Genomic DNA, 20,281 nt, shown 5'->3' with positions numbered 1-20,281 from the left:
GCTGAAGGACTTGTTTTTTCTTCCTCCTTCATTTGTAGCTTGCTGCCCTTGTTCTCAACTGAATAGAAAGTCCTGTGAAGCTTAGAGTGAAGGCAGCCATCAGTGGTCTGGACCAGGTGCTTCTTACAGGAGAGGTGAGCAATAAAGACACTTGGGATAGTGGTCTGTAGCCATGTAGTAGTGGCTCCTGGAGTTACTACATTAGGGATTACTATGGCAACAAGAAGGAGACACTTGCAGTTTTCACTGATTTGGGGGCTGGGGAACAGCAAGGAGGCAGATCCAGGGACATGAAAGCTTTCCACAGCTCTGCTGCTCCTCTCCTTCAGATTAGCCGAAAGCTATATGGTCTGGCAGCATATAGTTAAACACCACAGGTGCAGCTTAAACATAACAGCCTGATGTGCTACTTGTATATTTACCACTTTAGGATCTGAGTCTCATTTACACCAAGGCACCTTTAGGACACTGACAGTTTGGGCATTTCAATACTTTGCCAGTTCCTCTTGGAGGCAAACCATCAAATATTTTCATCAACAGGTCATGACTGTTTGTTTAAAGATTCATGGTGCAACACCTGAAGCTCCAAGTTAACATTCTCCTCTGTAACATGACCCCTCACAATTTTTCTAGCGCATCCATCCATGCAGTTTCCAAGGACACACCAGCTTGATGGTGAGAGCTGTTCTGATAACAACGTCATCCATAAATTCTCAGCTTTAGTGCTTCTATCAGGTCAAGCCTCTGAGGAAAGAGAATGCACCACCATTCCTTCCAAGGAGCCATCTACTTCCTGGCCTACCATATTTACTTCCTATCTCTCCCCCACTGACATAAATGCAAACTCATCATTCAGAAGCCAGTTACTGCAGTTTTACTTACAGAAGGTTTCGGAGCAGGTGATTTATTGGTGTCTGGGGTCTTAGTTAACCATTCATTGATACGACTGGACACCCCAACCTTCAGTCCAGCTGTTTCCTGCAAAGCAGTCATTTTCAAATCAACTTTTTTAGCGTACTTGTGCCTAAGGACTCTATGATTTGGGGCTTAAAAAAAGCAAAAACCATGGTTAATAAGAATTTCCCTTAGAGACTATTTCTGGTTGAGATACAGCCTTCAGCTGGCAAACAGAGTAATCATGTGACTGACCCCCTGGATAGCATTCATAAAACTTCCATCGATCCCTGAGCATCCAGTGCTGCTTCTGCCCCCACTCCAAATTCTAAAAACAAGATCTTTAGCTTAAACAGATGAATGACTAGGAAATTATTTTGAAATACAATGCAATAAAAGTCATGCCTAAATCACCCACAGTTAATAGAATTTCCTAAAACATATGGTCAAAAGTTTTCAAACGTGGGTGCATATAGTTAAGTGTTTAAATTCATATTTAGACACACACAGCCTGATTTTCAGAAGTGCTTTCGACTCACATTGACTTGTAAGAAGGAAATGTTGGCCTATGAACTTACAGACAAGATATGAACCTTAAATATTCCAGTGATGCTTTTAAAAAAAACCTGAGTAACTTTACTAGTAGAATTTGACCTAATAAAAACATCACAACTCCGAACTTTCTTGTACATGGCTTAAGCCCCCCAGTTACAGCTGTGTAAGATGTCAGAAGTATGATGTTTCAGTGAGTCTCTCTTAACTAACCCTATTATCCCAATAAGTTTCCCTTTTAGTCCTACTGTAATAGTCTTACTGTTATTCTGTAGGCCAGTGGTCTCCAACCTTTATAAGCACCAGATCACTTTTTGAATTTAAGTGCAACCCAGGAGCTATTTCAAAGAAAATGTAAAAACAGTAATTACACAAACCCAAAACCCTTGCCCTGCCCACCCCTTCCCCAAGACCCTGCCTCACTCACTCCATTCCCCCTCTCTCAGTTGCTTGCTCTCCCCCACGCTCACACACTTTCACTGGGCTGGGACAGTGGGTTGGGGTGTGGGAGGGGTTGTGGGCTCCAGGCTGGGGCTGAGGTGTTTGGAGTGTGGGAAGGGTTCTGGGCTGAGTCTGGGGCAAGAGGCTGGGGTACAAGAGGGGACTCAGGATGGGGGCTCAGAGGGAGTTTGGGTGCAGGAGGGGGCTTAGGGCTGGGGCAGGCGATTGAAGTGCAGGAGGGGTGTGCAGTGCTGGCTCCAGGAGGAGACTCAGGGCTCGGGCAGCAGGTTGAGGTGCAGGGTGCGGACTCGGAGGGGGCTGGAGTGCAAGAGGGGGCTCTGGGTTGGGGCCAGAAGTTGAGGTACAGGAGGGGCTGCAGGGTGCAGACTCTGGGAGGGACTAGGGGTTGGGGTTCAGGCTCTGGGAGGAGATGTGGGATGGGGCTCGGACTGGGACCAGGGTGCAGGAGGGTTTTGGGCTCCGGCCAGGCGCCGCTTACCTCAGGCGGCTCCCAGGTGGGAGAACAGTGGGGCTAAGGCAGGCTTCCTGCCTGCCCTATCCCCGTGCTGCTCCCGGAAGTGGCCAGCATATCTGGCAGCAGCTCCTGGAGTGGGGGAGAAGGGGCAGGTGGCTCTGTGCACTGCCCCTGCTTGCAGACACTGCTACAACAGCTCCCATTCCCTGCAGTCCAAGCCAATGGGAGCCACTGCCAGACATGCCAGCCACTTCTGGGAGCAGCGTGGGGACAGGGCAGAAGGTCAATATCCTGGTTTGGCTGCAGGAGGGTTGGCAACCCTATCATGATCAACTGATTGATCGTGGCACCTCTGACAGTGGATCTCAGTCTCAGTGACAGATTGAGATCCACTATCAGAGGCTCCATGATGGACCAGTCGATCACAATTTACCGATTGGTGACCACTGCTGTAGACTATATAGGTAGCTGGGTCTTTGAGGATCCAGTTCTTCAAGATGCTGAGCACCATCTGTCTTTGACTTCAGCAAGACTGCTCACAGGAGTAAGGTTTACTCATGTAAGTAATGATATAAGGAAAGGTCCTTGGTGTACTTCTATATAAATCTGCAAAAGAGGAATATGTACCTTATTTGGTGTCCCTGGCCCAGAGGGTGATGAGAATACATTCCCTTTCTCCCACATGCTTTTGATATTACGGACACCCTCAGCTGGGACTGGAAGGTCAGAGGGTGCTGGCTTAGCAGGTTTTGCAGTCTTTGTGCCCTGCAATAGACAGACGCTAGTTAGTGCTCAGAACTAAAGACTCTGGTGCTGAATGTGTTTTAGAGTTCGGGGGCATCAGTGGAGAATACTGGATACATGTATTTTTAAAACTGAATGAAGTTCCATTGATGGATTATGCAAATTAAAGATAGACTCTTAGCAAAGAACCTCACTTGTCTGAAGTGCAGTTGTGCAAGTCAGTGCACTCCTCACGATCTGGCCTATCATTCATGCAGATTTTGCACACATGGATTTACAAGGTTTGTGGCAAGCTGTGGCCAATGGTATAGAGGTTTATAGAGTAGTGCTTACAGCTGACCCATAGTTTGATTTGGCTTGTAACCCTCTGTCCCCTTCCTTCTGCAGATTTGCCTCTGGCTGCAGCACAAATAAATGAGAAGGTGGCTGCAAAGGACTGATACACCATCCATTGTGTCCAACCTGCTCTGTCTTGTACTGGCAGGTTAACTCTATAACTGAGGTTTATCAAAGGCCCAACAGTTGAGCATTTCTGCAAGGTGTGACTTCTGCAGGGTTACCAAAATGGAAGTCAAAATTCCCTCTTTGTTGGCAACATTCACAAGTATGGTAGAATAGGGATTTGGGGGAGTGGAGCGTTTTGACAGGTAGAGGCTGAAGGAGTTGCCTTGTGTCTCTAACTGTAAGGGAAGTCCAGCACCAGAAGTTAAGGGCCAGACTATGGTAGGAAAGCACAAGTAACATTGGTGGAGAGCTGTGCAGTACTTCCCTTCCCTTGTAGAGCAATGTCCAAGCTTTATGTCCAAGCTAGGCACTAAGGACCAGATCCTCAGATGGTCTAGACCAACATGGCTCTATTGAAGTCAGTGGAGCAACACCATTTACAGTAGTTGACAAGCCGATCCAGAGTGTCTGGGATCACAGCCACTGCTGCACCCTTTGAAATGGCACAGCCTGATCTCCCTGCTGCATGGGATGAGCTCCACTAGCTGCTACAGATGGATAGGGCCACAGCCCCACCTTCACCCATTCACACTTTGAGGAGTCGAACCAAAGTCTGCATACTCGGAGAGTGTGTCTTACAAAAGGGTCAGAGTGGATTTGTAAGACAGATATGTACTGATTCTTTAAAACTAACAGCAGCCAAGTGGAAAAGGGAAATAAGGACTGGGTATATAGTTCTAGGTGGAAACTCAGGAGGGAGAGTAAGTTAGGAACTACTGTTTTGTTTATCCTCATTAAGCTCCGTGCTAGAAGCGAGACTGATTTAACATTATCACGTGACAAGGCTCACTACATCCTATGTAGTGCTGCCCACCATCCGGCCCAATGAATAGGACGTGCTACAAGTAATGAAGAGGGAAGCACAATCTTATGGTTAGACTACACAGCTGGAAGTTCAGAGATGTGGGTTCTGTTCCTGACTCTATCAGAGAGCTGCTGTGACACCTTGGACAAGTCATTCCTCTCTGCCTCATCTAACAGATGGTTGTTGAGGAAAACAGGTAGGTACCCAACAGACAGGAGTGCTGAGGCTCAATTCATTAAAGGTTAGGAGCACTGTCTGAGACTCATCTGGAAAGTACTACAAGTTAACAGCCACTAAGGTTAGAGAGAGAAGACAGAATATTTAGTAGCAACAGAGGTTACAATTCTGAGATTTGAGTCAGATAAACCTCTGAATGTTTATTCAAACCTTGTATGAACCACTTTGTTCTGAAGCCTCATCAGAAGCAGCTCTGTGATGAAGCTCCCTGCTTTTCTTGGATACTAAAACCTGGACTGATTAAGGCCTGCCTCCCAACCACCATCACCAATTGGGTTCATATAAATTTGGTAATAACTTACCTCAATTGCACTAGTGTATTGCTCAAGTCTGCTGTCAATCTTGGAGACAATTGCTGCCGAGTGAGTGGGTTTAGCACCACTGTTTGAAGGGGAGAAAACAGAAGCGATTACTACAATTCAAACACTTTGCTGCTTTGATTTAGTCTGTTACACAGTTTACTGCTTTACCTCTTCTGAACGGATTTGTTCAAAAACTCTGCTCGTTCTTCTATCTAGAAATAGAAAGATAGAAGTGGTGTAACTATTTTATCTGCAAAGCCTGCAGCCCAATACCAGTTTAAAGGCCTGTAGCGACACGCAGCTCCAAACAACAGAAGACAATCAGCTTCAAATTCAAATCACTGCAGCAACACAGAGAATTTTGCCATTTAGAACCCTATTATGAAACAAACTTGCAGGTGTGGGGGAATTATGCAGGATAATACATTTACCTCCTTCATGTCCTTCAGTGCTTCCCAAGATGATACATTTACAAAAGTAAGTCTCCAATGCAGCAGGAGTGAAGGGAAGGGAGGATGTACAGGTCACTAAGGGGGTTGGGAGATTAGAGTCATATTATATGCCAGATTCACCCATCCCTCAAAAAGCAGCAGAGAAAGAGGCAAATTAAACACATTTTCAAGAGTAGGCCAGGTTTGGAGCTGAGCAGTGTAACTATCCCATACATTTTAATGAGGACAAGCACATTGATTTTTGGACTCAAGTTATCGATCAAAGCACACTTTGCTTCTGACAGCACGGTCAGCACTGAGTCAATATTTACCAACTGCAATGTTATCTTTCATACTACAGTTCCTTTCTATTCTCTGTACAGGGAAAGAGTGTAGTATTGCTTCTTGGCTCCTCAGTGCTAAGATCAAGTGTAAGTTAAAGGCTATGATCAAAGGTCTTGATGTGTTTGGTCTTTTCGCCCCCGAGATGAAGGCCTTATCTGTGTCTCTTGGACCGTAAAGTACAAACATTATCTCTAATACAGGTCAACTATGGAGGTCTCGGGGGGAACATCCTAAACTCCAGATAATTTCAGGTCAGAGGGATTGCACCTCTACAAAAAGCTTAATGAAGTCACATGAGACAAGGTCTGCTCTGAAGTCTGGGCTGGAGGAGGTCTGGCAGAGATGATGCAGTTAATGGAGTCAGCTCCAACAGTTTCACCTTTTACTTCTCCCTGTCAGTACTCAACTGGACCCTGCCCTACCCTGCAGTCAGCTCTGCAGTTCCATACAGGAGCAACTGCAAAACAGAAGATATAGCTGACCCTCAGTTATCCCAGAATTTGGGTTACTGGTAAATCCACAATATTACTATGTACTATTTCCAAGTCATTAGTGGCAACTACTGCAGCGCTTGCATCTTCAAAGTAGAAGAAATGACAACCAACTCAAGATCGTTCACTTAAATAGTTCTAGGTTCTCCCGTGCATTCTCCCTTCTCATAGCAGTATAAAAATCTCTAACCCCATAGCATGCCTTAAGTTCAAACACTTGGAAATTCCACAATTCCCAGTAATTAATCTCAAAAGATGGACGAGTATTGCTTGCCCATGTCTCAGATCTAAATAAATTCCTGAAGAGAGAGATCTGCTTTATTCTGCCACTAGACATACTGTATGGATGATTCTTTATCCAGCCACACAGTGGCAGCAACACATCAGCCAGGAGAAGGCTCTCCATGTTCCTCGGATTTTTCCTCTGCTGTCTTTGGAAAGGAGTCTTGACCCAAAAGTAAGGCAATTGACATGGCCATGGAAAGAATGTGGTTAAAATGGAATAGATAGATCTGTAATATTAACTTAAACATATCAGTTCTTTCCAACCATTATACAGCGCATAAAGAAAAAGATTAAAGTGTTGCCCATCAGCAATGAATCTCATTTTGGAGTCATATTTTTGGTTATGGGAAACTGCTGAAAGGATAAATGTTTATAAATACTAAGGTCATGTGGGCATAGTTTTTAGTTCCTATAAAGGCAATATGGTCTGAACAGATCTTGAACATGGTTCTGTTTGGTTATTGAAAGAGGTCTGTATTTTCTCATTGCATTCAGCTCTAGATAAGTGTGCTCTGAATAGCACTTCTAAAGGACATTATTATATACACCCACACACTACGCAGACTGAGGCCTCTATTTTCTCATAAGCTCTGCGCAACAGCCCCCTCCCTCAGCAACATCAGTGGGTCCCCTGCATGCAGGCAAGGGGATGGTCCATGCAGAACAGCTTGCAGGAGCAGGGTCCAAAGTAGCTAGCTAATATGTGGTTTATAGACTCTTCTAACTTAGAAGCCTGATGACATTGGATCCCTAGCTGAGATGTCCCTCAGGAAAGGGACTGATTTTAATGGTGTTTTCCCAACTAGACTGGCTGTTTTCTAGAGTTTCCCTGTGCTCACTAAGGGGAGAAGGTGGATTCTATCCACTGCAGCCCTGAACACCTCTTCAAGCAGTTACCTAGTTCTCTAGTCTTGGTGTGTCCTGCTTCACAGCTGCAACTGTGCCCCATCTTGGCCAGCCTGAATGAAGAATTTGGCAAAGATGGGAGAGGGGTGGAACAATCATTGAATGGAGGAGTAGCAAAGAGGTGGGAAGTGACTGTACACTCAATACACGTGAGGGCTCTGTCTGCACTTGATAGGATACCAGAGAGTGCAGCTCAAGAGAGGAGGCAAGCAAGGCTCCTGCAGAGGGCAAGGGGGACAGGAACAGAGTTAGCACGGATCCCTTGGGAATGGTCGTTAATGAGGTTCTCTCACTCCTGCATGAGAATCTGCCTTGGAACTCTACTCAGCAAGAGCCCACAGTTTTTATTATTGTTGCATGCAGGGAAAAAAACCAAAAACAAAAAAAAAAAAGCACACACCTTTCAATGTAGTTAGACCAGACTGAACATGGCAACATGCAGAGGACTAGGCTACTCAATCCACTGCACACACTAAGCAAGCTATATGCAGATGAGGAGGAATATTAGGCACGTACACTAAACAAAATTACAAAATAGATCTGTAAAATAAAAAAAGCAAGATTGTTAACTGAGTGGCAGAAACTCTCCTAACGTTTGCTGTATTTGAGACCAAACACTAAGCAAAAGCCTGCATGGGATTTTTAAATGTTTTTTTTAAGAGGAACACCACCCAGAACATATCACAAAAGCAAGCAGGGGCTTCAAGAAATCAAAGACGCTAATCTCCAGCGAAACTACCAGATGGGGAAGAACCCAGCCTTATATCTCAAGGAATCCAGTCCCTGCAAGTCAAATTTAAGAATAATCTCCATATGTCAGTATTAGGGGCCTACAGCCTTAGTAATGGACCAACAATATAGCAACTGGGGACCTGATCTGATATTTTTGCACCCACTTGACTGATGTGAGGCATCACAGGACTACTCATATAATTAAAGTAGCATTTTGCAGGCTCAAGACCTTAGTTAATGGGAGCTGCGCAGGCAGATGAAGGGAAATATATGATTCAACTGAGCTGGATGAGGATTTTTCTAGGGTGTGACTATGCTTATGCATTTCCTTTCCTTGAAGCTGTCCTGTATGAGCAGGCTTGGAGGCTATGGGGTTTTTCTATCACAGTTGTGCAAAGAAGTTGGTGAATGTATTAAATGAGGCTAGAGATGCAATCTAAGGCCTATGAAACAAATTCTGCTGTCACTGCCATCCATTCAGCCCCAGGACATGAACAGGATGGTATGAGGTATAGGTTAATGCTGGATTTGACCCCATACACTTACATAACATTTAGGAACAGATCACCAACTAAATATTCCCAAGAATGGGTTGTCCGTTTTATATGCATGTAATTATCTTAATAACCATTTAGTAGACTCTTAAATGTGTAATAAATGTTATCAAGCCACCTCCAGTGATATGACAATAGAAATGTTATTTTAAAAAAGTGTAACAGTTCAGGGGGGAGGGTCAGAAAAATTGTCCCCCATATAGCATTAGCTAATGTACAGTACCCAGCTGTAGGAATCTAGCCACTCAGTTCCACTTTGGTTCTGGCTCTCTGGAGAAAAGAGCCTGCCCTTAGACTCTTTGAGCACTAGCATACACCATGGCCCCAGTAGGCACCCATCTTGTTTTCTACTGAAGTTACCTGTGCATCCTCGGGTAACTCAGGTGACTTACTTGAGTGATGAGTTTAAGCCACAGGCTCTCCCTCTCATATTAAGAGGGAAATATTTGGGGAGGAGGAGGGTAAACTTAGAGGAGAGGTTCTTTAAAAATATTTTTCTTTAAACTTGAATCTTACAATACCAATAAATCTATGGGCAGGCCATCTCATCGAAGTCAGGAGCTGTGCGGGATCTAATTCCTCCCAGTCAGTGCTCTTATGCTTAGATATTGCCTAAATAAGTAATAGTATGGTAAGCAAAGATATGTCTTAAAAAAAAAAAATTTCAGGTCCTGCAAGGTCACACATCCTGGCTCTGCAGTCAAAGTGGCTTTTCAGAGAAAGCTGGCTGCCACAGAATCCTCTTATCCCCCACATGAGATCTTCAGCTAGGAGCTGGAGAACTTCCAAGACTCCACAGTTCTGTCATTGCTCCCACCCACACCCAGGCTGTGAGCTGGAGTTCCTCCCATTTCAGCTCCAAACTGGTTTTGTTTTCCTGCCCAACTGAAGATTCAGACTGCGGGGGTGGGGCTCACGGCCCGGAGGAGACTTTGTTTTCCAAGTCTTTTGCCCTTCTTCATTTGCTTTAGGAAGGGAAAGGACAGTTCTACAGCTCTTCCTAATACCCCTCAGGAATGGGCTTGAAGGGAAGAAAAACAACAAAGCAGCATCATGCAGGACAGTTCACCCCTCTGCTGCAACCCATTTGTACCAGCTAAACTGCGAAGGATCCCAGCGCAGAAGGTGCTGTACAGGAGCAGCAGAGCTTGTTTTGTGCACCCCTGTGTCCTCACAGGAAGCCCCAAGGGAAAGAGGAAGGTGGCCCACCAGGGCCTGAAGTAGTCACAGCAACCCCTAACAGAAGGAAAAGCAAGCAGCCTCTCCACTGTCTCTGAGCCCAGGAGGATTCTGCCTGCATTCTCTTTGCATTTTTCCACCTCACTGTCATATATAAAAGAATCCAACTCATGTGTTCTCATCTGAGGGACTCCATTCTACGCCCACCCCAGTTTCCCCAGCGTCATGGTCATTTTCCTAAAAACACAGCTGCTAAGAAGTCCTGAACACACTGCTCTTTAATTCCCTTTCTTGACTCCCCTCATCCTCCATATTAACTTCAAACTAGGTTTCCTTGTCAGAAGGCCATGCATAACTCTGCTCCTATCTACACATCAGGTTCCTGTTCTTCAGGTGTTCCTAGCTCCCTTCATTTGCCAGTGATGGCAACCTTGATGCCCCTGTTGTGTTCTTGAAGCAGTGGACCTCAGGTTTCACTGATATACTTTGGTTTAACTGTTTTATCATCAACAGGTATTACTGGGTGACAGTCTGTGGTATGCTAGATCAGAGTGGTCTTTATAGATATGAATCCACACACAAAAAAAAGTAACAAGTGACATTGGACTGCATGTCTTACTCAGAGTCTCTAAACGCTGCTCGTCTATATGTCTCTCTAGTCAGCCCTTTGCCTGATAGATAAATGCAGCGTTCATAAAATAGCATCATGCCACACCCCTTTCACACCATTTTCCTGCCTCTTTCTTACATATTGATGTGCACCAGGTCCTAGTTCAACAAGTCTTCTCCCCCTCCTCAATCAAATCACTCCTTTGTGGAAAAAATGAAATTTAGGTCAGAATAAAAGCAAGAGCAATGAGGGTGAAGGAAAATCCTGGTCAAAAAGCGATCTAGTGAACCCTACAGAACATGCACATAAACCTACCCAAACCTCAGTTGTGGAGCCTAGGAAGCCAATAAGGTGATGTAGGCCAACAGTTTAGGAGGCTAATTTCAGCTGTATTCAGCAGATATATGGCTGCCCATGGAAGCCAGAATTGGTATGTTCAGGGAGCATCACTGATACATATTTTAAAATAAGAACAATTCCTGCAAAGTTAGCACAGTTGCTCTTGTGAACTTTTACAGTCATCAATCCTCTCCCACCACGAGACCACAGCTATTACCTCTCCCTAAATATAGTCGTTGAAATTTAATAAATTTCGGAAAGTTTAAGCTGTCTACCAAAGATTTTTTTCCCCCATGTAGCTTTACCAGAAAAGCTTTTGAAGACTAGAAGCTGCATCTAACGCTATTAAAAATTTCTCCACTAAACACTTTCAACTCTCTCTCAAACCTAGAGGAAAAAAAAAAAAATCTATCATGCCATTTGTCAGCTAGAAACCTAAAATGCATTTCATAGAAGTCCAGACATCTTAGCGCATAAAGGAAAAAGAAAAAGTTTAGACAGGAGGAATATGCACAATGGTCTTGATTTCTAGCAGCTGGAGGCTTAGAAAGAAGCTGCTAGTGCCATAACTAATGATAAACTCTTTAGTAACTTATAACTAAGGGTAAGATTGTGTCAGTTATTTTTAGTAAATGTCACTGACAGGTTGCCGGCAAGAAACAAAAATTCATGGAAGCCTGTGACCTGTCAGACTTGTACTAAAAATAATGGGAGAGGGGAGGGGGGCTCACAGAAGCCCAAGAGGGGGCATTAGAGCCCAAGCCCTGCTGGAGGGGAAGCACCCACCACAGCTGAGAGCTGCAGGGGCCCTGCTGTCACCATTGCTCTCAATGGAAATCCTGCTGAGGATCTGAGACAGGTCATAAAGCTTTGAGTTCACCCCTTCCTTATGCAAAGGGCAGTACAAGTTCATAGGATGAACACCTGCCTCCACTGAAGTGAATGGCAACATTCCCATTGATTTCAGTAGGAGGTCAGGATTCACACATATGTTTAAAGGCCTGAAGGAACCACTGTGGTCATCTAGTTTGACCTCCCGCATAACACAAGCCACAGAGAGTAATTCCTGCTGTAGAAGTAGTTATTCTTCCCTGCTACAAAAACCTACATTATTGAGCCCAACAATTTGTAGTTGGGGCTTATGTGGTGGATTGGATTTATGGTAGCCCTCTGTTCTGGGGAGAGTTTCACCCACTGGTAAATACATTTAATATACAGTATAAGCATGTAGAAAAGATGAGTCCTCTGTGGCCATATGTTCTTCATAAATGTTAAGAGAGGAAGAGAACTGAGGAAGTAGAAAGGAAGAGTCCATTTCTGATTCCTCTCCAGTGATGTGTAGTTAGAGAAACTGAAGTTAGTTTGACACTGAGAACACTAACATTTTCCAAAGCGATATCCTCCTTAGGACATCAGAAAGACCTCTCTTTAGACATCCTGATCATCAAGAACAATGGCTACCCTGCATTCTAGGCAATATACATACAGAACTCACTAGCTTTCTAGAGAGGGGCTCATACTGCAAAGTCTTGACCTGGATTTCATACATTACAAGGTTTGAAGGTCTTTGGCTCCACGGTTTTGGCTAAGGTCCAGTTGCAAAATTCAAATTGGGATCCTTGTTCAGATTTAAAGTGTTCCCAAAATTTTGGCATGTTTGTATTTGGGATTTTAGCTTGAGTCCCTGTTCTATTTTCATTTATAGACTTAGTGCAGAAGTTACCTTGAGAGATGAACCCTTGGGAGTGAAACACTTAAATGGCTTCTTGTCATCTGACAAACCATCTTCTGGCATCTTCTGACGTTTTTCAGCAGCTTCAGCCCTTCTCCTCTCAATGTCTTCTTTCAGCCTCCTCTTCTCCTCCTAAGACAGTATGAGCACATAGCTAATCATTTGTTTCCTTCAAGAGACTACATCAACCTCAGATCCCTTAAACTCCTGGAGAAATTTACAGGATTCATGGAGAACACAAATCCTTACACCAGCCAGAAATGTCAGTGACCTATTTTAGTTCTAGCTATTTATAATGTATTTGTGGTGCACTAGGCAACCATAGTATCAAGTGTGTGTGTTAATCTATACGACCTTAATTTCCCCCTGCCCCCAAATACATTTCCTCCTTAAAGTGTACTGTCATGGCCCAGTATGTAATGAGAGACAGCAGTGCATTATGAAAAATGCTGTTTTTCATTAAAGGACTGAGACTTTAGAAGTTGAATGTTAACTTTTAAGACTGTTACACTTGACTTAAAAAAAATGTTATTGAAAGACATACTTAACACATCTCTAAGTCAGGATATTGATGGTAGAATGGAATTTATTCCCTTGAAAACAGAGAGGAACTTCCTAGTTGCCAGAGAACAGACCCAAGAACTCCCAAGGTCCCATCCCACCTCCAAGACTGAATCTTTCTTTAGCCTCATGCAAGTCACTTCTCCTCCTCTTTATAAATGAGAAACTGTGGCACAGAGATGAATACTTAGCTACCTCATGTAGATGGTGGAGATTAATATATGCCCAATGCGCTAAAGATGAAAAGCATCATTTACAGCCTAAGAAGGGCTATTACTCTGCAGAGATAATGTGGGTTTTTATTTTGTAAGATATCAGTTGAACTAGAGGGCAGTCACTTGTAGCCCTATTAGGCAGATGTATTTTTCTGTATTAATTTTAAATGAGTCAAAGATTTCTAATGAGATTCAGTCCATCATAAAACCAGCATTTAATCCCATTTGCAGCAAACATCTGTGTTAGTCTCATCTCTCCCCCCCCAGACAGAAACAAGGTTTCTGTAATTTACAATATATGCCAAAAAAACACTCACAATAAACAAAAAAGTCTTTGTTGCTGCAACACTGCATCCAATATTTTGTATGCACGAGAAATAAAGTCAGAGTTAAGATTCTCAAGACAACTACGGATGACATTATGGTCCCACTTGTGAGATGAAGGTTTTACCACTGGCTTGCAGTGGACAAGAATGTCCCCTGTTGGTGCTATCTCCTTTTGCACCAGGATTAGATCAGGATCTTACTAGCACACCTGTGTATATGATCATGTAATACCAAATATTGCGTACTTGCAGCTGAGACTGAAGGTGACAGAAACAGTGCAGCTTTACCGTCCATTAGCATGTGCCATCACACAGCATTGTACAAATGGGTGATGAAAGACCCAATTTTGTAGCCTCTGTCAACCTTAGTGGGTAGTAGAGAAGAAAAACTTAGTGGAATGGTGGTAGGGCCCCCAAAAGGAGGAATCTGACAGAAAACTGAAAGCATCTTTATCTGTTAAGTATTTGTATTGTAGCACCTAGAGTTACCAACATAAACTGGGGCCACACTGCACTAGGTACAGTCACATAGCAAGAGCCAATCCCTGCCCTGATGAGGTTACAGTCTTAATAGATAGGGAGGGAGCAGAAGCAAGGGCAAAGAGATAAAGCCACATGCCCAAGGTAACACAGTCCGTTAACAATAGAAGATCCAGGCATAAAATAGTCTAGTTTGGGGCCTTCCAAATTGGCTGACATTAGGAAAAGTAAAACAAAGCCTTTCACACAACATTGCCTTAGATATTGAAACCCAGATCCTCAAAATTATTTCAGCTCCTACCTCCCATTGTTTTTAATGTGAGATAGGAGACTAAATACCTTTGAGAGTCTGGGCCCGAGCCGAGCTACTATCCCAGGGCCTAAAATACCACCCATACACAGGTTAAGCAAAGCTTTTCTCCTTGTGCAGTCCCCTTGATTATTTGCCCAAGAGTATGCCTCACTGCCCAGCACTGTGTGATCATGTAATGCGGGGTAGGCAACCTGCGGCATGCAAGCTGATTTTCAGTGGCACTCACACTGCCTGGGTCCTGGCCACCGGTCTGGGAGGCTCTGATTTTAAATTTGATTTTGAACGAAGTTTCTTAAATATTTTTAAAAACCTATTTACTTTATATAACTAAACTATTGTTGTATGTATTAGAGATTTATAGAAAGAGATCTTCTAAAAACATTAAAATGTATTACTGGCACATGAAACCTTAAATTAGAGTGAATAAATGAAGACTCGGCACACCGCTTCTGACAGGCTGCTGACCCCTGATGTAATCAAAGACCAATACAAGTAAGTGAAGCAGAACAGAGTCTAACTTTGGATCTCACGGTTTTATTACTACACCATACCTCCTCTCTGGCTTTTCTCTCAGCCTCCTCCTGTTTCCTCCTCTGTTCCTCTTCCTCAAGGATCTTCCGACGCTCCTCACGCTTTTTCTTCAGTTCCTCCAGCTCCACGGCTGCCTCCTGTTGCTTCTCCTTTAACTTCTCAAACTCCTCACTCTCATTTTCGCCTCGGCGACGGCGCAGCTCCTCTAGTCGTTTGCCAGCTTCAGCCTGGGACACCGGCTTACCATCCTCAGCATTTGTAGTTGCTTTCATGCCGGAGCGGCTGAGAAAGAATTGAGAAGCAGGTTAACATGCCACAGGTTTTCCTTTACCAGTTTGGATCACCCGTTACCACTCAACTAGGCAGCAACATAGGAACCTGACACACACAAACATCTCTTGACAAGATCTTTTGTTCCTCACAGAGCACGTACTACCCTCAGCAGGTTTCACCAGTGTCTGAAGTAGGCTGGGAAGCCCAGAGGCACATCTCTGCCTTCCCCTGACACCGGGGGACCAAAGGGTCCCACATGCTTGGAAGGGTAGTTTTTGTATCATATTGCCTCAGAACCTAAGACAAATGTGCCTCACCCCCTTTCTAGAGAGATCTTAACTCATGAACTTGAAAGTTTCAGGTCTATTTTTTTTTTTAAATTCAAGATCTATTTCTTTTTAGTCCCAGCTCCATAGTATTCTCAATTACATGGTGCAAATATGTAAGGATATTACCTACAGGGATATGTTCCAGCTTCTAAAAGCATAATACTTGACTAATATATGCAGAAAACAAATTCAGGGATCCAATGAAAAGCAATAAATAAATATTTAAGGCTGAGAGAAGTGACACATATACATATCCAAAACAAACACTATATTCTGTGTAATAAAAGAGACAAATATTCCTTTGATTTCTCAGACAAATGTCTTCTCTAAGGGATTATATAAAGTATTTGACAAATCTCTTTAAAGAGAGCTAAAACACATTGCTAGGACATTAGTCTTCAGTTTACTGGGGTAGGAGGAATATTCTTATCATTCCATCAATATTTTCAGCACAAGAAGCCTCAATAATGTAATACCAATTGTTATCTTGGACTCTTGCTAACTTGCATATATATCAGGTCTGGTCAAAAACTTGGTTGAAGTTTTCTATGTGAGTTTTTTATTTTTCATAAACCCAGAACTAGATTTTTCATTGATTTTTTCCACAGGGGGACAAAAAACCCAAAACAAAACCAAGCCAGATATTTTCCAACCAGCTCTTATAATCAAAGACATTTAAAAAAATAGTACATTCATACTGCCCACAAGAGGTACATATTTTTGTCAGAGTGTCAAATAGCACCACCATGTATGTAATTACCACATCAGTGTTTAAGTGTTTGCTCCTTGAAATGTAATAACACACCAGACAAAGGGGTATCAGCATGATACTTACAACAGAAAGGGCAAGTAGGCATTTATATTGTTTTTATTTTCTTCTCTGTTCTACACCCAAGAAAAAGGAGATCCTAAATACTACAGCTATGAAACCACAGTGTTGCACAATTAAATGCCATAAGAACCAACAGTGCAAAAGTTAAGCTTTCCCTCAGCAATATGGATCAGTTTCTGCCTCCAGTTACCTCTGGGCAAATACAGAGTAAAGTCACTGAAGTCGATAGACATATTCCAAGTTTGTACTGGTATAGTTGAGAGTAGAATTTAGCCTTAAGCAATTTTTTCTTCATTGTTTGGAAGGTGTGGGTGAATATTTTGTCCAAACAATGACACGTTTCTTTTTCTTACTGAAAAGAACTGTTTATCATCTAATCATGTACATCCACAGGCTATTTCTATCTTCTTTTATTAATATACACTATGGAGGATTTCCTCTGGTGTTTCTGCATATTCTCTAGTAGGGAACAATAATTGGCAGTCATCCTCTTCATATTTTTTTTCCTGAGCCTCTTTGCTTTCAGCACATTCTGGGAATCTCAGGCCCTTGCTGCCAACATCAAGAAATCAGTACTGAGATTCTAGACTGAGGAAGAGCTTTCAGAAGTGCCTGTTCGGTGCTAAGATATAGAAGCCAACTATCAGCCTTCAGACAGTAGAAATAGGATGGTTTGCAAGAGACAAAAAATGACAGAACAATGTGAAAAATGCATTATATCATGTTCAGGATTTTTGCACTCCCATATGAGAGTGGGGAGAAGGGCAGGTGTAAAAGGGAAACCACAAAGATAAAGTTTTCTAACTATTCTGTCAGCAACAGAGAGAAAGATGGGACAGACTATGTCTCTTTGGCCTCTGATTTCTCAGTTGGTCTTAAGGAGTTTTATTTCCCATTGTTACCATTTAGACTTATCTTATGAGTCTCTCAATCTCTTGTTACCATCTTGTTTATAAACAATAAGAGTACAGGTAGTCCCAAACTAAAACCCTATGACTAAACATCAAACTTTTTCTCCCTCTGGGGTGGGGAGGGGAAAAGAAAGAAAGAAAGATAAAGTGCAGAAACCCCCTTTGAAGTTTTTCAAAGAAGTCCTTGCTCTAACAAGAAATAAAGCATGTGAAAAAAGTTACATACCTATTTTAGAAACAGAACTCATGTTAGTGATGATTTGACCTGAGTATACAGAACAATTACTAACAGGACTCATGTCCTGCTATTCCATCCCTATGTTATATGACAACCTAGTTATAGAAGGTTTTGAATCATTTCACCTTTGAAAAAGTTTGTTTCCCCATAGGAACCCTTAGGGAAATGCTAGGATGCACAACAATGAACTAGATGAGGACTAGTAACTTTTGTCCAATTCACTTCTTTGCTTTTATTCCCCCTTGCTGCCCCACTTTCTAGCAGAGATGAGCCTTTCCAAATCTCTCTCCACCAACCAGTTACCTTTAGATTTCCAACTGTAGCAGAAGCCTCACAGACAGTTTTATGTTCTTGTCTAGCTAAACCACATTAAGATTTTTCTTAAAAAGGCAGAACACTTTGGCTGGATGTAGTTTTCACTCCACCAAATAATCACTCTTTTGTGCAGAAATCATTAGCTTCAAGGCTCACCAGAGCAAACAACCAAAAGATCAACTCTTGAAAAAGTTACCCTAGGGAGGCAAGGCTGCTTCTAGCTGGTTATACAGGATGTAATTAAAAGCAGGTGTGTAATTGGCAATGGGTTATCTCACTCAGAGTCAGGCACCTGTGCCACTAGGGTATAAAAGCACAGCTCTTGGCTCATAATGCAGACTATGAAAAGAAGAAGTTCTTTAAGAAATGTCTAGTAGATGATAGGAGTATAGTAAAAACAAATAGCTGATCCCCACAGAGGGAGTGAGTTGTTTACTTATTGTTTACTACTCTGCTATGAGTTTCTCATTTCCCTACTACAATGAAGTGGGTAGGAGTCCACTACAAAATAGCTTGAGATCCTGAATTTATTTATAAGGAGCCACTGAATATTACAACCTTCAGTGATGTTGGAAATTTAAGTCTTGTACTACACAGCTAAAAGTACGCTAACAGAGACCCATAAAAGGCAACAAGCCCCACAGCTCTACTCTGATATAAACAAATCTAGTGTTAATGTGTATCTTACCTAAAAATATTCTCGGTATGTTTAAGTTTGTGAGTAGTAAGTTCCTGGAAACGCTCTCCATTCTGTGGCTTTGGTTCAGGAAATCCCTTCTTACGATCCCAGATAGGTTTCACCTCCTCCTTAGGTGCTTTGTCCTTATTAGCCTTGTCATCTTTGATCTGCTCAGGAGATATTAGAAAGCATACAACCAAAAACAAAACAACAAAATCATAATTAGACAGTGCAGATGACTGAAAAGGAAAACAAATTTCACTGTCAATGGGCAACTGAGCAACTGTCTTCAAATATTCTATGGCAGGAATAGCCTGTCAGGTTCTAAAATATGGCCTGCAACCACCTCGCCTTCTGATCTATGTTAAATACATGGGCAGCTTAATTCATTTACATTGTGCGCAAATCTGCTGCAGCCTTGGAAATCTTACCTTCTTATGCAATCAAGCCAGTCTCTACCACTACCTTGCTCACCATCCCCTTCCTGATCATGTGTCTGTTGATTCACCTGTTGTGTATTGTCTAAATCGTAGACTGAGCTCTCTGGGGCAGGGATTGTCTTTGTTTGCATAGTGTCTAGTTCAGTGGGGCCCTAATCCCTGGTTGGGGCCCTAGGCACTACTGCAATAGAAATAATATAATCTTAAACTGATTTGCACAAAGCAAATGCATGCTATATGGATGTAGCTAATACATTCAACAGCACAGGAGGTATGTGCTATACGGATGTACCTAGGACTTTCGGTGTCACAGCCGGTGCATACTACCTAGCTATTACAAGTATAGTTTGCAATAGTCAAGTAGTTAAACATTATGTTTCTTAACAATATTTGCTTTGATAAATGTGTAACTGGGGTTATCACCTGTACTCCAGTCTAAACGGTGACTAGTGGAGGAGGATACTATCGGATGCGAAGCTCTTACTCCTACGAAGACGTAGATGTTGTCTCTGAAAACATTAAGGCAAGATTCCCCCCTTCCCCTACAAGCCTTTGTCCGACATAAGTCTGACTAAGATCCAGAATCATTATGCACTAGTTTTGTTCTCTAATCCCCACCCAGAAAATTCTGGGCTGAAAATTATTTATTATCGCCACTGATGGCCTGACCCCAGCATGCTGAGTCATGGTTGGATGCTAATGGAAAGTGCAGGATATGGCAACTGATTTCAGTTCTTTTGTTCTGTGGACAGAATTATTCCCACTAAGGAAATTAGCTAGACAGCAGCCAAAACAAGCTTTGAATATCAGTGGAGGAAAATAGCAATGTTAACCCAAGGAAGATCTCCTTTTTCACTTTTAATCTTGCCATATTTGGGAAACACTCTGGTGGGCAGCCTAAATATCATTTATTTGGAGAATTGTCTGTAAACCTTTAGCAAACCATACTTATATTCCTCTGCATCCTACGGCCCTTCCATCTGATCACTGAAGAGAAAAATAAATCGTACACAGTCCTATTCTAGGACACATTTTTTTAAAAAAATGTACTCTAAGCTGCGTCCAGTGAAAAAGCTCAAACCTCTGCGCTATTTCTATCCTCCATCTGCTCAATGCACCTTTCAATAGCCCCACTTCCAAGGCATCCCCTCCCACTTTTCAAAAGCAGGAGCCTCAGGGGAAGGCGGGCGCTTATAAAGCACCTGACATGACTGCGCAGCTTGAACCCAGGGCTGGCCTTACCATGAGGTGAACTGAGGCAGCTGCCTCAGGTGCCAGAC

The 20,281-nt window shown here is 42.8% G+C and overlaps 2 protein-coding genes across 9 annotated transcripts in view; one reads left to right on the top strand and one right to left on the bottom strand.

The window, feature by feature from the left end:
- Positions 1–20,281, top strand: part of LOC116835616 (aldo-keto reductase family 1 member B1) — a 645,245-nt gene that overhangs the window by 26,080 nt on the left and 598,884 nt on the right. The window lies entirely within an intron of this gene.
- Positions 1–20,281, bottom strand: part of CALD1 (caldesmon 1) — a 250,640-nt gene that overhangs the window by 6,239 nt on the left and 224,120 nt on the right. For all 8 annotated transcript variants that reach the window (XM_032798575.2, XM_032798573.2, XM_032798569.2 and 5 more), the window contains 7 exons: positions 18,571–18,728; positions 15,005–15,266; positions 12,550–12,690; positions 5,123–5,166; positions 4,955–5,033; positions 2,990–3,127; positions 883–978 (listed from right to left, as the gene is read on the bottom strand). In XM_032798575.2, coding sequence (XP_032654466.1) covers positions 883–978; positions 2,990–3,127; positions 4,955–5,033; positions 5,123–5,166; positions 12,550–12,690; positions 15,005–15,266; positions 18,571–18,728 — 918 coding nt within the window. The remainder of the gene's footprint in view (positions 1–882; positions 979–2,989; positions 3,128–4,954; positions 5,034–5,122; positions 5,167–12,549; positions 12,691–15,004; positions 15,267–18,570; positions 18,729–20,281) is intronic.

Source organism: Chelonoidis abingdonii, chromosome 1 (assembly GCF_003597395.2).
Source record: "Chelonoidis abingdonii isolate Lonesome George chromosome 1, CheloAbing_2.0, whole genome shotgun sequence".
Classification (NCBI taxonomy): Eukaryota; Metazoa; Chordata; order Testudines; family Testudinidae; genus Chelonoidis; species Chelonoidis abingdonii.
This window is presented reverse-complemented; position numbering and strand designations above follow the sequence as displayed.